This window comes from Epinephelus moara, chromosome 2 (genome assembly GCF_006386435.1).
Source record: "Epinephelus moara isolate mb chromosome 2, YSFRI_EMoa_1.0, whole genome shotgun sequence".
Classification (NCBI taxonomy): domain Eukaryota; kingdom Metazoa; phylum Chordata; class Actinopteri; order Perciformes; family Serranidae; genus Epinephelus; species Epinephelus moara.
The window spans coordinates 22,769,971-22,786,870 of NC_065507.1; the positions used below are offsets into that span (position 1 = coordinate 22,769,971).

The 16,900-nt window shown below is 42.1% G+C and overlaps 1 protein-coding gene across 1 annotated transcript in view; it reads left to right on the top strand.

The window, feature by feature from the left end:
* Positions 1 to 11,666, top strand: part of LOC126403890 (collagen alpha-1(XXVI) chain) — a 31,684-nt gene extending 20,018 nt beyond the window's left edge. The window contains exons 6-14 of the mRNA XM_050066713.1: positions 1,107 to 1,211; positions 1,338 to 1,466; positions 5,266 to 5,358; positions 6,017 to 6,069; positions 6,158 to 6,220; positions 6,674 to 6,709; positions 6,811 to 6,855; positions 6,933 to 7,017; positions 9,222 to 11,666. Coding sequence (XP_049922670.1) covers positions 1,107 to 1,211; positions 1,338 to 1,466; positions 5,266 to 5,358; positions 6,017 to 6,069; positions 6,158 to 6,220; positions 6,674 to 6,709; positions 6,811 to 6,855; positions 6,933 to 7,017; positions 9,222 to 9,361 — 749 coding nt within the window. The 3' untranslated portion in view covers positions 9,362 to 11,666. The remainder of the gene's footprint in view (positions 1 to 1,106; positions 1,212 to 1,337; positions 1,467 to 5,265; positions 5,359 to 6,016; positions 6,070 to 6,157; positions 6,221 to 6,673; positions 6,710 to 6,810; positions 6,856 to 6,932; positions 7,018 to 9,221) is intronic.
* Positions 11,667 to 16,900: the final 5,234 nt, after the last annotated feature.

Consider the following 16,900-nt stretch of genomic DNA (forward strand, 5'->3'; position numbering starts at 1 on the left):
CATTACAATATCGTAACATGGTTTAGATTTCTAAATAAACATTTACCTCGTCGCTAGATAGACCTACTCCTGAAAAACTCGTGTCTGCAAAAGGCTTTTTGTCCCTACGAGGCCACCGTCATTTACCCGACGGGAGGGGTGAGCGAGTGAGCCCTGCAATCTAGAATTTGACCACTGATGTCACTGTTTTCAACGGTTTCCAACCCATTTTACACAGTGGTCCTTTAAAACAACAACAAAAAGGTCAACTCAATGAAGCAGCAGAGGCGGAGATATCCTGACTTTACATCCCTAATCCTTCGTTTGCCATCATGCAAATGACAACGACTTTGCAAATTACTTTTGTTATGGCATGTTCACACCAAACAGGAAGCAAATTAGTCCTATTACTCACACTAGCACGGCAGCTAGAGTGTTTTTTTTTTGTAATGAATATTCACCCTTAACCGCCATTGTGCTAGCTAGGCAGCTAATGGCTAACTTGGTTTGCAGTGAAGTATAATCGATAGCTGGAATCGAGTGATATGAACACAGTAAACACAGAGGCTCCGTGCTCTGAACCAGCATGAACCAAGAAGTTTAATTTTCCACACTGCCACTGCAACACATTACCACTTCATTCCTTCCGTTGTTTATCCTCCATAATAAAAGACCAATATAAATCACACAAAGCTTTTTGCCAAGACGCAACATAACAAAATAACTCACACAAGGCACAAAAACATATTTTCAGAACTCATCATGAAGTCATTTAGCTGTGCTCACTGATTTCTGAGCCCTCTCCTTTTTGTTGTGTCGTTGTACAGCACTGACGTTGAGTAGTAGACCTCCAGGTGCCACGCTGTTTGCCCTCCATTTCTGATTCTCAGTAACGTCAAGAGAATGTCAACTAGATCTCAGCACTGATAGGCTTGAGTTGAGTTGTTGTGTGTAATCTCACTGCACACAACATTTGCTTTGCATTTGGCATGAACACACCATTAGTCCTGCTTCTTTGAAACCCCACACCTAAAGTCTATTTTCCCAGGTTGGGTCGTAGTTGAACTATAAGTCTCCAAAAACATAAACTCTGCATTTCATTCTGACTGTCTCTTTTATTTTTGGAGCATCGGGAGGCAGAGGGCCTCCAGGGCCCATCGGACCACCAGGGCCTCCAGGTTCTGCAGGGCCTCCAGGTCCCTCAGGAAGAGCAGGCCTCCCTGGACCTATCGGTAATATATCTACGGATCGTCTAGTCTCATCTGCTCATTTAAAAATGGTCTGAAAACACTCTCACGATTGACGAAATGCTTGTTTTACATGACTGATTGATTCATGTATTTCACCTTGGCGCTCAGGACCAAAGGGGGACAGAGGTCTAGCAGGAGTGATAGGTCTCCCCGGGCCTCCTGGTCCACCGGGTCCTCCAGGGCGGAGCTCCTCGCCTGTTCGAGAGCGCGGTGACGTTTTTCACGTGGACAATCAAGGTGAGCGTACTATTCCACCTCACATTCACTCTTCTTACTTCAAGCTAAATTGTCCCAGATGGCCTCAAATGAGAACATAATAGAAGTCAATCTTACACACATGGTCGAGTTCTGACCCAAGAACAATTGTAAAACCATTCAAGCATTCAGTTTTTGGTTCGTCTGAAATTATGCCAAAACCACAGGTCCATTTTGATGAATCATGTGCCTCACCATTTTCAAACACTCACATATCTCATGCATTATGTTCATCCTTTGCAATCATTGTGTCAGGCAGAACCTGAACGCAGGCCAGATGGGTTTCTATGTATGGAAAATGTTTTTTAAAAAAAGGGCACAGGTGGAAGCACGGAGCACGTTGTAGCTGTTACCAAGTGTTTAAGTGAGCAATATGTGTCTTTAGCTTTCAGCGAAGGACTCGCAGTTGTAGCGGAGAGAGTATTGTTTCTTTGCAGCGAAGGGCTGGCTTACATTTAGTTTAATTGTTTCCGTGTGTGTTGCTGCTGCTGCCACCGTTTACTGCAACCTCATTTAACACCACCGCTGACAATGGAGCCAAATATCCGCAAATAAATCACAAGATCAGCTCATTTGTTTTTTTGTTTTGTTTTTAAAAAAAGACTGAATCAATTAGAAAAAGATATTGAGACACTTTTCATTCATCTTATCCACTTTGATGCAGCTTTATTTCTTTAACTTCCTCCCAAAATGGCTTTTGTAGTGTTAAACTTGAAATAATGAATTTATCAGTGTTTTGAAGATTTAAAATCTTCATATCTTTAAAAAAAAAAAAAACACACAAGTGCAAAAGTTTCATTTCTCATATTTAAAACCTGTCTTTGACCACAGGGAGGCAGTAGAAGTCTGTGCTATAATCATTACCTCATGCAGACTGCTGGCTCCGATTAGGCATTTGGCTGCGTCTGCCTTTCTGAGCCCAGAACTGTGTCTGCGGGTCTGGAACTATGTAGATTTGGGTCTGTGGGACCATGTAAGCTGAGGGGGGCCAACTGGCTGTAAATCAGGCCTAATTTGTTAGCTGTCAGCACAACAGTCTGCGTTTGGGGGAACAGGCCGCGGCCCGGAGCCAAAATCTGGGCTAGCTATGAACGAGGGAGGAGATAGTCTGCCACTCATGTGGAGTTTCTCGGGGAGGCAGCCAGGCTCGAGGAGACTGTAACATTAGAAAATTAGTTCCAGAGGGAAATCTGCTCCTTCTAGACCCTTTCTGTGGACTGGAGCCATAATGTAACAGTGCTGTCTCAACACTGAGGGGGGGAGACTGACTCTGAGCATATGTTAAAGTGGAGAGGAAGTGTGCTGTGGTTGAAAACAATATTCGTACTTACAAGCGTACTTTGAAATAGCCAACATGCTGAGAACAAGGCACGACTTCCACCTCCTCATGTCCAAGTGTTTACTGCTCCATTAAATGGGACCTCTTTTCTATCGACCAGCTGCTGCTGTCGATCACTGTCACATTGCATTTAATCCTGCTGTTAACTGCTGATGAAACTCTGTAGCCTGACTGGTCACCCCTGATGTCTTAACCAGTGGGGCCCCCAGGAATTTTTCATGGGGGTGGCCAGATGGGGCCACTGACAATCCTGGGGTGGCACACCAAATCCAAAGGCGATAACTGACTTCCTGGAATTTGATTATGCTGTTGGGGTATATACACTAGCTGAAAACTATGTCAGTACGGAGAGTTAAGGAATCACATATGTACTGTGGTTTTTATTTTACAGTTAATGTTACTAATTATCCGATGTGCATAGACTGATACTGGCACAGTTAACTTTTTAGTTCCACAACAGTCCTGTTTTAATGTGTTATGTATCTGTATATACATGTGTTAGATTCATTGACCTTTAAATAGGCTGGCTCTTTTCCTTAAAAATACAAATATACAACTTTGATTTAAAGGAGTATGTTGATTGTAAGGAACAAAACATTAACTGGGAACAGGCCTACTCAAGTTTAGGGGAGACTTGTGGGTACCAGTGGAGCCCATTTTCTTTCAGATATCTTAAGGTGAGAGTTTAAGGGAATCCCTTTGAAAGTGGCCATGCCAGTTGTTCCCTTGCCAAAATTTAGCCTAAGCTTGGAGCGTTTTTTTTTTTTACAACACTTGTCGAAAAGCTATACCAACATGGTTGGTACCAATGAATGCCTTAAGTTGTCTAGTTTCACAAGATACCACTAACTTTGCAGCTTAAAAAATCAGCATGCCACAGCCTCTTACAGACAGTAATATCGGCCTCCAATTGCCAGCCATTGTATTGGGGGGGCTGTGGCACCCTCTAGTCCCCACTCTGAGGCGTCATTGGTCTTAACTCTTCTATTAGATTGAAAAAAGGCTCCCACGCCAAGGTTCAGGCTGACACTCCAATGGTGAACGCATATGGACAGATACAGAAACTAGTATTTGTAAGGCATATTGGAAGCAACAATTTTATAGGCATGCCCAAGATAAGTCCGTACCAGCAGTAGAGGCAGATCTAGTATTGTCAGATCAAAGTTGTGAATCCAGTTGTGTCTCAAATGCATCACGAGTGACCACTTGTGTTTGGATTTTGCTTTCCTGCTTATTTGAGGAAACTACGTTTGCTGCTAAACAACAAAACCTCATTGAAATATTTTGACACATGCAATGCAACTGTTTGGGAGGTTTGCTGAACTATATGCAGAGTACAAACTTACATGATCACATGCATCCATGGCAACCTTTGGATGTGACTGTAATCAGGTCTTAGTGTAGTATGTCTTTATTTTCTTTCTTGGTGCATTTACGTCTGTATTTAAAGCTGTTCATTAGAGATCAGATTGATTAAGATGTTTTGCTCAGCAGCAGTGACTAAAAAACAACAACCAAAAAAACAACAACAAAGGAAGGAAAATTCTACAAAACATTGATATTTGTTGTTAAAACTTTTCATTTGTGATGATTAAATTGTAAAGAGCTCGCAGAACTGAATAAAATCGACCTCGTGCCAACATTTCTGCCTGTGGAACACAAATATCCAGTGTTGGAGCTTTGGCAGCCAGCAACAATGGAGTCATGGAGATTTTGGCAGTTTCCACATGGACTTGGCAGGTTGCTGTGTTGCAGCTTATGAGTCACTGTAGTTATTATACACAGTGTTGATCAATGAAAACATCAATAAAAATATTTTTAAGTCATTAGCACCCGGAAATAGAGTGCATGTTTGATTCAGTGGACTCCGGAAGAAAAGTTAAAGGACATTAGAGAACGTTGGGTAACTGCACATTTGCACACTTAACCACATTAAAACCATAGACTGTATAGATAATGGATGCAGCTTGCTTGCTGTCACCCATTGGTTTGTTGACTGCTGTTTTGAAGCCTTAAGTTTGGCGTTTCAGCCGTCGCCATCTTAAAAATTTTCGGAGCCAGAAGTGCCCATATTTGGACGAGCGGGTGGATCTGACTCATAGGCTGGAGCGATGTATCGCAGACAGCCTGTCACCCAGTTTGACATTTTAATATTGGGATCTACAGGGACTGACTCACCTTCTGGAGCTGGCCTCAAGTGGCCATTCAAGGAACTGCAGTTGGCACCTTTTGGCAGGTTTTGGCACCACGTTGGCTTCTATCTCCACCCTGGAGGTTGCTGCTTAATTAAAACATGGCCTAAGTGATAAGCTGTAAATCCACCTCATGCAGTAACATGACTGTTGATGATCCATGTCTTCATTGCATCTTTTCTAATCTGTCATTACAGTCATTATCTTTTGTGCAGAAGTTAAACTAAACTTCTGCTGTTGTTTTTCCCAGAGGAGATCCCCGTCCGTCCAGCTCTCCCTTCTTCTCAGATCGTAGTCGGGCCTCCCGGTCCAACTGGTCCGACTGGTCCTGTCGGCCCCGCAGGTATTAATATGAGCTTTTAGAGCCAACACCACAGAATCACAGCATGTCCTCAGTCCAAACAGTTCATTATGTATTTATGGATAAATATAGATGTATACTGTGATGTGATTGAGTTTTGACCCCTTGGACGAGTCCATCAGTACTGCTCAAACTCACAAAGAATTCAGATCCTTGTCGAAATCCCAAAATGTCCAAAGTTAGGAAACGTGTCATGCTAATTTACAGAGGAATATGCAAAGAGAAGAAGAGCCACAAGACACTTAAACACATTCATTTTCTATGTAATTCAAATGTCTAGCAACAAATGAGTGATCTCTTGAATTTCAAAACTTTTACTACGTGAGCATTACAGTAGATTGAATAAAACACTGGTACAAGTTGATACAAGTGTGACCCTGTTATGTCATATGAAAACATTGTTAAAGCCACTTACTTTAAGAGATATTTTAAGTGAAATATTTAGAAGATCGAAGTTCAGTGTTTATTTTGTAAACCCTGACAAATCTCCCTCTCAGGACAGAGTCATTACTGAATTGAATTAAACTGTATTAAATTGGCTGAATTTAATTTTGACATTGCACAACAGTCGAAGCCAAACTTAAACATTCTGACATTTAGTCCCCTTTGTGAGTGAATGTTTTTGTGAACGACACCACAGGCCCTCCAGGACTGAGAGGACTTGCAGGGATGCCAGGCCTGCCAGGACGAGATGTGAGTACATGAATTTGTTGATGAATGACAGATATGAATGTATGACCTATATCATTAACACACATTTTTGTGTTTTTTGTGACATCAGGGTAAAGAGGGCCTCCAAGGCAAGCCTGGGGATCCTGGCCCTAAAGGAGATCCAGGGGAAAGGGTGAGGCCGCTGTAAAAATCGTCCTCTTGTTTAACAATCGCCCGTTATTGGATTAGCAGGCTGGCTGAACATATTTGATTCTGATGAACTATCAAAATGCTTTTTGTTCTGCGTTTTGTAAATGGTCCTAGCTGTCATGCAATCTTAAACACATTAAAGGTGAACAAGCTTTTCTTCAAAGACTCACTCCGAGCCATGACTAATCCTCCTCTCTCTCTCCCATCCAAGGCCAGGCCTCACTAATCAGGGCGGCCATGTCGGGTCCCCTCTTTTATCCGGCTCTCTAGTGGGCCTCTGTCTTTAAACCTGATCCCCTTCCTCTACTAGCATGATTTAAGATTGGAGATCTGGTGAAGAGGCAGATTAGCAGAGAGGGGATAAAGAATGCAAGCTGGTGAGATGTGTGTGTGAGCAGCAGTCTTAAATTATTCTTCTCTGTTCATTCTCTACCAGGGGCCTCCAGGTGTAGCAGGCGAGCTGGGCCTACCTGTAAGTATAAGGCTATTGTGTTGTATAAGACACACACACACACACACACACACACACACACACACACACACAACACAGATTATTTTACCCTGTTTCCACAGGGCGCACCAGGGCTAAAAGGCGAGCCAGGAGAGGGCTTGAATGAGGTAAGAGACATTAGTTTCCTTTCCTCCTGGGCTCATTTGAAAAATTGTCCGAAACTAAACATGATGGTGTTGATCAGGGTGAGGCCGTGCAGCAGCTCAGGGAGGCCCTGAAGATCCTGGCCGAGAGGGTCCTGATCCTGGAGCACATGATCGGCGTTCATGGTGAGGAGAAAAACAGAGGTGGAAGAAAACGTTTTTCCAGGCCTCGTTTTTTGGAGGAAATATGCTTATTTGCTTTCTGGCGATCAGTTACATGAGAAGATTGATACCACTCTCAAATGTGTCTGTTAAATGTAAGGCTACAGCCAGCTGCCACGGTTAGCTTAGCTTAGCACAAAGACTGGAAACAGGGGGAAACAGCTGGCCTTGGCTCTCCACCTACCAGCATCACTACAGCTCAATTATTAACACATTATGTCCCGTTTGTTTCATCTGTACAAAAACAAAGTGTACAAACGACAATCTGACATTTTATCGGGGTTGTGTGCCCAACTACTTCTTGACTCTTAGCAGTTTCCAGGTAACCATGAGCATAGGCACAGTTTTAACTTTAAAGTTGGGGGTTAACAAAAAAAATATAATAATATATAATACAACAGAGGCTTTGTTTACATGAGAAGTAATAACAAGGATACCAGTAGCTGCATCTTTAAATCCCGACTGAGCTGCGTGTGTCAGTCTCTAAAATGTCGCCTTGTTGTGTTATTAGGTCCCAGAATAGAAGGAGTCATGGCTCAAAACTTAAATTTTATTGCATACCAGCTGCCACTGCCCGTCAACAAAAATGAAGACAGCTATGGTTTAATGCAATAAGACGAGAGGACTGGACGAAGTCGATCATCAAAAATGCTTGTGTGTGCAGCACACACTTCGTATCAGGTTAAGATAATCGAACGGTACATTCACACAGTCTTAGAATTTACAAACCAGTCCAGTTTGTGCCTGAGTGCCCTCTGGCACTGACTATTGAATGAATGACTATTTCTGAATCCACCACTTGCATCATCTTCCTCCATACTCGAAAACAAGCCAACAGACCTTGCTAGCCAGCACTGGCTAATGTCTGTGGGGAATTGTTTTGCTCCAACTAAACCCCACCCACCAAAAAAACATCATACTGTTTACTAACAGTAAAAGGGTCTATAGACATGACTCTAGTAACGTGAAATATTGTTGTAACGCTACATGTGAGACTTACCCAGAACCCGTCAGCGAGACCTCAGGTGCGATGTCATCCCTTTCAGAAGCTTTGTAATCCAGCTTTGATGTCTTTTTGGAGACTTTGTAAAGTAAATCCATGATGATAAATCCACCCAGAGGAAAACTTAATAAATCAGCAGAAGTTCTTTTGCTGTGCTCGTAGGCTTCTTGGAGGTTTCTTAACTCCGCAAGCAGATAAAATAGACAGAACTGAGACTTGAATTTGATCACTGAAACAAATTCCTGAAACTGTGCAGGCTCATTTATAAGCCAATCAAGTTTTCTTTTGGATTTTACTCTTACCTCAAGAGCTGATTTTTTCAGACAAATACAGAATACTGTAGCGAGATAGGGAAAAGAGCATTTTAAGATCTAAAATTAGACTCAGGCTGAGACAGGAGGAAGGCTTTTTCTCAGGATGTGAATTTGAGAAATATAAGAATATGGTCAAAATCTCAGATTGACGTTAAATTGAGCTCAGTTACATCTAGGAGAAATAGGCTGGACAAAGAAGAGCTCTAATTCTGAATTGTCCTTTCCTCTGGGTGACACTGAACGTCTTCTGTGATCATTTATCTATTGTTGGTGTTGAAAACAGTTGTTAGCCATCCGCAAGCCATCTATGATGCATTTGGGGCGATGTTTAAGTTAGAATCATCCCAGCCATGTAAGTGTTACCTGTTAATCGTTTGTTTACCTTGCTCTGTTTTATAAAAAATATAAAGCTCATATTTAAATCCCCACATACGTTTTTTTGCTATGCCCACCGGGGGGTTTAGTGTGTCCCCTGAACCAACACAAACTGTGACGAGGAGGTTACTGCTTCCAACAAATACTTTGGCACATAAATGTTGTTTTCATTGTTCAGTTTTGTAGGCGTTAACGCTCAAGATAAAACGTGTTAATTAGTGAGCTTTAGAGGTGCTGGTAGGTGTATTTTGTTACCTTCAGGCTGAGCCAGGCTAGTTGTTTCCACCTGTTTCCACTCTGTTGGCTGTAGCTTCACATTTAACAAAGCACAGAGTGGTGTAGATCCTCTCATTTAACTCTCCTCCAGAAAGCAATTAAGCATGTTTTCCAAAATGTGACAATATTCATTTAATGCAGTATTTGAAGAAGGGTATTTTTTGGATGATTGTTTTTTTGTCATTCATGTCTTTACACAGAGAACTCTGAAGGATCTGGATTTGGCAGCATTTTGGACCCTCTGTCTTTCTCTGCCATAAAGACCAAGCGCCGTCAGCCCGTTCAAACCCCTCCTCACGCTCCAGGACTGAGGGAGAGACAGAGACGAGTTCCCCTTTAAGAGATTATGTATGTGTGTGTGTAATTGTGATGGATGTGGCAAATTTGGCTTGACTGGACATACAATTTTTGTTTATATCATGTTTCTTATGTTATTGCAGTTTATTTTCCCTTTTTTCAGCTGTTAAATGAAGAGATGTTGAGCATTTCAACCACAAGAAAGGCTTTTTTTTTAGCCTTCCTGGCCCTGTTGCTGCATGCTCTTAGTCTACATAACCTTAGCAGCAGCACTTGTACAATGTTGTACAATGAAATATAATCTCATAAAGTGTTATGAGGATTTTGGCATCCTGCTTTTCCTCAGATAACAGGCTGCCTCGTAAACACATCAGTTTCCTTGGCTGATGCTGCAAAGCTCCTCAGGCTGCAAGTTCCCGAGAGCTGGACCCAAAATATACTATTTAGTGTCAAACACATTCTTGGAACGACCTCGGGGTTCATCTCATGTTAGCCTGTCAAACATATTTCTTCCTTTCTCCTCTCTCTGTGTCTCTCTGCTTGCTCTGCCTTGTTAAAGCTGAGGTAAGACATGACGGGCTGCCAAGAATATCTGCTTAAAATAAAGTTAGGTGAAATGAATAGCATCTGGAGAGAGCGCACATCTGGAAAGCAAAAGGAGGATATGCTGAAACAGTTGAGTTTTGGCCCAGGGACCCAGACCCTGCTTGGTTCCAGTTCACCTTCACGCGACTGGCTGATGGAGCTCTAAACAGGATTACATTGACTTCTTCATAAACTGCCTCTGAGACTTGTTTCCAAACTGATATGATTATTCTGTAATAGGTCTCTAAGAGACCAAGCCTGTTGGTCCCATGCCTGGTACAATCATTGTATTCGTCATTACAAGGTGCATGTGCAAAAGGAATAATTCTGCATTTTGGGATATAAACTCATTCACATTCTTGTAGAGAGTTAGATGAGAGGTTTGATAACGCCCTCATGTTTGTATGCTAAATATGAAACGAGCCAGTTTGCTGAGTGTAGCATAAGGACTGAAAATAGGCGGAAACAGTTAACCTAGCTGCGCTCACATCATATGTTCAGACCGAAAATATGAGCAGCCCAGTGGAAAAGAACTGTTCGGGTCAGCTTTTGACTTATAAATCAGGACTGGAGATTTCGGGAATTTCTGACAGCGATGATATCTCACGCCTGGTGAAAAAAAGAGAGTCAACAAACCATGAAAAAAATGGCTGCAAAGTCACCATCAATAACAGTTACATCTAAATGAAATCCAGTATTTACACTTGTAAACCAATTCAGCTGATTTTAAAGGAGCTATAAACTGTTAGTGTGTATCTGGTGTCACTGGCTGATGAACAGCTAGAAACAGGGGCGGATTGGACGGGTGTCTTCTGGGGAACCAGCCCCGAATCATCTCTCCAAAGCCCAGAATCATTGCAATGACCCAAAGGAATTTAATAAGTGTTCTTCTGTTGGTTAAATATGTCATTCAGAGTTATGGAGACCACATTTACTCAGCAGCCCAGATTATTATTGCATCTACTCCAGCAGAGAATTTAAAAAAAAACAGGTTTTAAGATAAGTGATGCAGTTAAGATAAGTGATGCCATTTACACAAATTCCTACGCCTACCTTTGTTATGTAACATAAAAATAGTAGCATTAGACACACAGGCACATTTGATTTTCCCAACTGATGTAAAGAGATTGATGTAAATGGCTTGAAAAGTAGTGAATATAGCTGCTGTACCTGGTGGGAAAAACCTCCCTTGATTCCAAATGTTTACAACATCTGGCTCCGCCCCTGGCTAGAAATGTGTAACACAACAAAAGAAGCTAATTTAGGATAGTTATCTGGTGTGACTACAGGTTTATTAGTAGTGGAAATCCTTTTTGGAAAGATGTGTGACCCCCATCTCAGAAAAACTGGAGGTCTCATTTTAGCTTCAGACAGAGCGAGGCTAACTGTTTGCCCTTGTTTCCAGTCTTTATGCTAAGCTAATGGCTGCTAGCAGCTGCTTTTACCATACAGACATCTCATCTAACTCTCAGCAAGAAAGCACACCAAAATGTCAAACGTTTTCTTCAACCATCATCAGCAGAAAAGAGATGGACCTGTCTGTATGTGTTGTTTCTGATAAGTTATCATATGTTATAGAGAGCTGAGTCTACTGATGTACCTTTGAAATAATGTGTTGTGTTGTGTCTTGTGCATGTTTCATTATCTTTTTTACTAAACATGTTCAGGTGTGCTTTGTAGTTTAATTTGCGAGACATGGTGCTCAGCAGATATTTATCTGTGTTGGTAATTGAAGTGAGATTAAAGTCACAACAACAAAGGGATTCATTTCGAAGAGTCACCACTTTATTGCACATAATTACATTTACACACACTGTACACCACAACCTCTCAACACGACTGTTTACAGGCAGAAGCTCCGCTGCTGCTCCTTTTCCTCTTCTTTTCATCCCTGTGTCTCTTCTCCTCATTTTACTCCTGCTCTTTGTCCTCTCCGTGGGTGATCACATAACACGAGCCCGTGTAGTCAAGGTTACCAGTGACATCCACAGGGAAGTTTGTAAACATCTGATGTACCTGCAAGCAAACAGGTAAAGGGTTGCACTTGCACTTTTTTTTTTAAAAGAGAATCCTCAGCTTTTGTGATGAGGAGAGCTGTCAGGTTTGCAAAAAGAGAGATCACACATGCTATTACATCTACAGACAAATACAGAGCTGGCTTTTGCCATTTCAATTAGCTCATCAGAACGGAGAGATAAGTGCGGTTATGTATCATTGTCATATATTCCACTCTGGCCTCTTTATGCACCCTTTCATCTGTGCTTTGCCTGCCTGTTTCTGTCTTGCTCCTGATGTTCCCCCTCCTCCTCCTCCCCCTCCTCCTCCTCCTCCTCCTCTGTCTGTCTCTCTCCTCTTGTTTTTCCTGTCTACTGAACAGAGACATGTTGATATGAGGCCCGCTTGCACGGCCACAAGGGAACAAGTCTCTGGTGCTTTTGATCAGCTGCAAGATCAGACATGTCCACCGCTCCCTCGCGTACACTCCAGTGACTGATCATGCAGTATAATGGGCAGGCACAGACAACCAAAGATGCACACCCACACATGTTCCCTCTTTAGATCATATAAGCATCAACACACACATACATACAAACACACACACAGGCGCATGTGTTGGCTCTGCTCACAGTGGGGTGGCTTGTTTGCTGGACACCAGGGAGCGAGAGAGAGATGGTGTGTGTGATTTCCCCTTTCTTGCCCTTTTTTTGCCTCTGACAGTAAGATGGATGATTGCAATCACAGGAGCCATCAGTGAGACAGAGTGGAGGTCTATGGGGCAGCGAGACACAGCCATGGGAAACCAGCCGTCAGATTACTGCACCGCGCTGCCATGGGAACGCTGCGCTGTTTATTTGTCTAGGGGTTTTGTTGTTTCATATGCATTTTCCTCTCTCTTCTCCCCCCTCTGTGCGGCCTTTTGATGTACAGAGCATGAAAGCTTCCTCATAAAATATGTGTAGGCTGTGTGAGACGGACAGAGAGGGAGCGCGTTTACGTTTCACAACATAGTGAGCCTACTGTAAGTCAATATGTCTCTTCAAACCAGTACAAAAGTGACAGATTTCATAGCGATTAGACTGGTCTCTTTGATCCCTCGAGAGAATGAGAGGCAGACTTTTTCACTCCCCAGTCAACGGATGTTTTTAAGAGAAACATCTGTTGCTGTACAAATGAGATTACTGTGTCTCTCGCCAGGGGCCATGAAGGTTATGAATGGCACTGTTACTGAAGAGGGGGTCTGGAAGAGAGCTGAAAAGGATCTTTGTAATAAGCTGTAGCTGGTAGTTAAGGGGTTTAAATCAAATTAAATTGCCTCAGATTCTGGGTATTCATCAGTGCTCACCTTCAACTTGTTCAACAGTATCGCCACCGCCGGTACCTTTGAATCACTATCTCATATTGATACATCCAATATTTCACCTTGTTGCCAAGCAACAACTCACCTCATCCTCTGTAAACTTGTCAGCCTGTGACACGAGGTGATATTTCATCCTGCAGGAGAGCAACAGGAACGAAGAATTACGGTTTCCATCTCTTTGACTTTGAATTAACTGTGATCTGTATTTCACTGACCAAGATATGCGTTATCTGCATCCTGGAACTTTGCTAATGATTTATGTTTTCGTGCTGTTCAAAGCACCGTTCAGAGTTATCTGAGTGATGAATTCCTGTGAGAGGCATCTCAAGCCACAGAGTCATTTCTGCGGTGTCTGTGAAGAGAATCACACACTCACTCCCACCCCCTCTGAGGACTCTGGGTCAGAGACCTTGAAGGCATTGAGAATCATCTCCTCAGGGTTAGCTCCTGACGAAACACAGAAAAACACAGGTAAAGCTGCGAGTTAGAACTGTTGGACATGATGCACTCTGCACTGACTCTGTTTCACATGATACTTTACTACTTTTTTTGTGAATGTTAAAATTTATGGCCCAAAGTGAAAGATTTAGGGGCATCTAAAGGCATCAAGCGGTTAGGATTGCAGATTGCAACCAGCTTAAACCTCTCCTGGTTAGAATTCCGTCAGTATTCTACATTCAGGAGATTTTTTCCAGGAGCTGACGTATCCACAGAGGTCTCTTCCTCTCCAAATCAAAAAGAACAGGTGATTAAAACCAGTAAAAAACACTGAATAAAGCAGTTTCATGTTACAAATAAGTGTTTCTTCTACCCTGTTCGGCACGTCACTGACAGCCCACCTATTTTCTCTGATACCTTTATGTGTGCTCACGACATTTCTGATTCAGACGTTCAGGGGGTTTCTACCAGGAGCTGAATTATCCACAGAGGTCTCTCCTCCTCCAAAACAAACAGACCCGGGGATTTATACCTGTAAAAACACCGGATAAAGAAGTTTCACGTTACAAATCAGTGTTTCTCCAATGCTGTTTGGCTCGTCGCAGACAGGCCGCTAGCCTAGCACATGCTAATCTGTGCTCTTCTTTGTTCTCTGATAACTTAAGATCCAGACGTTCAGAAATGTTGTCACTGGCAGCCAAATTATCCGCAGAGGTCTCTCCCTTTAAAAAAAATGGACCCTGTGATTTAAACTGGTGTAATGTTAAAAAACTGGTCCGACGCTCTTGCCGCGGAGAGGCTGCTAACTGTGGTGGCCAATGCGAAATTGAGAATGGCCCTATGGAGAGCCAGTGTTTTGTTAGACTATTCTGGACTACTGTATTTAGGGACAAAATGAAGACATGTAATATTCTGTCTCCTTCTCTGTATAAGGCTTCATTGTACCTGAGGTGAACTGCGTCCTTAGAGTTTTCATTAATGTATGAGAAGCTTGCTTTGTAGCTCTCGTGACAGTTATCTACTAAGTGGAGGCCTTCCCTTTGCCTCCCTTTCGCTGTGCACTTCTACGTCTTAATTATATTATGTGACTGAATCTGTGATTCTTTGTCAGACCTACGGAGGACACTCCAGGTGTCAGAGCTCTGACCTTTCAGCTGAAATAGATCGACTCTGTTAAAACTCTTTTTATTCTGTTCTATCACTTTATTAAATAACACAAAAGACAACGTGATCTTTTCACTCGTTATTTTTTTCACTTATGCCACCACACTATAAATATGGCCGTGCAACCCACTCTCTGTGTAGATATAAACGGCTCATTCTAAGGGAACAAAAACACAGCAGTTCTTATTTTTAGGTGATTATACACTAAAAAAAACAAACATCTTTATTACATTACTTAATTTCTGCCAATATAGACCCCCAAATCCTACACACTGAACCTTTAATACAGAAAATAAAGACTTTATCGCACATCAAGATTATAGTCGACTGTTTTCTGTGAAATGTCTGCTTTCATGCACCAGTTCCTTCTATCCAAGACAAGTTTTTCCTTTGGGAGACAATAAAAAGCAACGCTGAACTTTAAACTTGACTAAAACATGAATAAATGATCAGCTTCACTTAAAACAACAACACAAACCAAGCCAAAAAAATATATTAAATATTAATTAGGGTTCCCAGTCACAGCCAAGTTACAGTTGTAGTGTAGTACTCAAGAAAAAACACCTATGAATCTATCATTATCCATTATGTGCCTATGTAACTTCATTTTCAGCACTGTACACATCTAAAGTCAAAACTGATAATAGATGAAACACTAAAAAAAATTGCAAGTATAAATTGATCACATGAACATTTTTCAGAAACAGAAATTATAACAAAGTATTTCTAGAAAGTAAAATAAAAGTTACCTAACAAAAAAACTCACAGCACGATCATCACCACCTCTGTACGAGCTGACCTTTGACCTCTCTTCAAACATGTTTGAAACGCCAATCCATCCAGCTAAAGCATCCATCGGGTCGCTCTTATCAGTGATACCGTCTCTGTTCTTACCCAAGATGGTAAAAGCCTGCGAGCAGAGGGCAGTTACACAGGTTACCATGAGAGGCAGTGCGGCTCCACATAGCAAGAGGGAGAGACAGTCGTCCTACATGAACACAGCGTCTGATCTCTGACCTCTTCAGACTCCTGGATCTGGCTCTGCTTAAACATGCTGACCATGTTGGAGCCTCTTTCTTCTTTGCGCTTCTGGGCAACAGAACAGACGTGTCCCATGAGAAAGGAGGTTCACGGTGGTTCCCTTGAGTCAGACCAGCCGAGGTGGGAACCAGCCTTAGTCAGCAGAAGTACCAAAAACATAAGCAGCCCAGTAGCTGATAGTATTTCTGTTTCATTTAACCTTTCGTTCTTGGTTTCCAAGGTGATTCCTGATCAACATTATAGTCAGTATTAATTACTTCGTATAGCTGACCAGATATTGCATGAAAAAATGGCAAGTAATAGGAAGTCAATGAGTGCAATAAACTTACTGCATATCCTGTACAGACATTTACCCAGACGAGTGTCTGCAGCAGGAACATGATGATCTGTAGGTGGATTGATAAGTCAGAGTCTTGCTTGTCCCGACTTACACTGTGTAGCCCCTACTGCTTCAAAGTAATCCAGAGCCTTGTGAAGCTTCACTCAAATCCTTATGGAGATTCTGTGTGCTGAAATGTAGAGTTTGAGAATTAATTTTTATTTTTATTCCAGCCAACTAAAATGTTTTTATACCTAGTTTTTTGTTTAGTTTTAGTTGACTATAATAACCTTGGTGTGTTGTCAGCAAAACGTTTTTTATGATTAAGTCAGGGCTGGGCAATATATATCGACATTAAATCGATATCGTGATATGAGACCAGATACAGCCTCCGATTTTGGAAATCATTACATCTTAAGTGTTGTCTTTTCTTGGTTTTAAAGGCTGCTTTACAGTAAAGTGATGTAACTGTATGAATGTAACTTAACAGACATTATTTGCCTTGACCCATTAAGTCATTAAATCCACATTACCGGTTATTATTTATCAGAGATCGAACCCAGGGTGGAGGAAGTCTGGGGTGAGGGAGCCCCTCTGTGTGGAGGTTGCATGTTCTCCCCATGTCAGCATGGGGGAAGCCAGGTACTCTAGCTTCCTCTCACAGTCCAAAGACATGC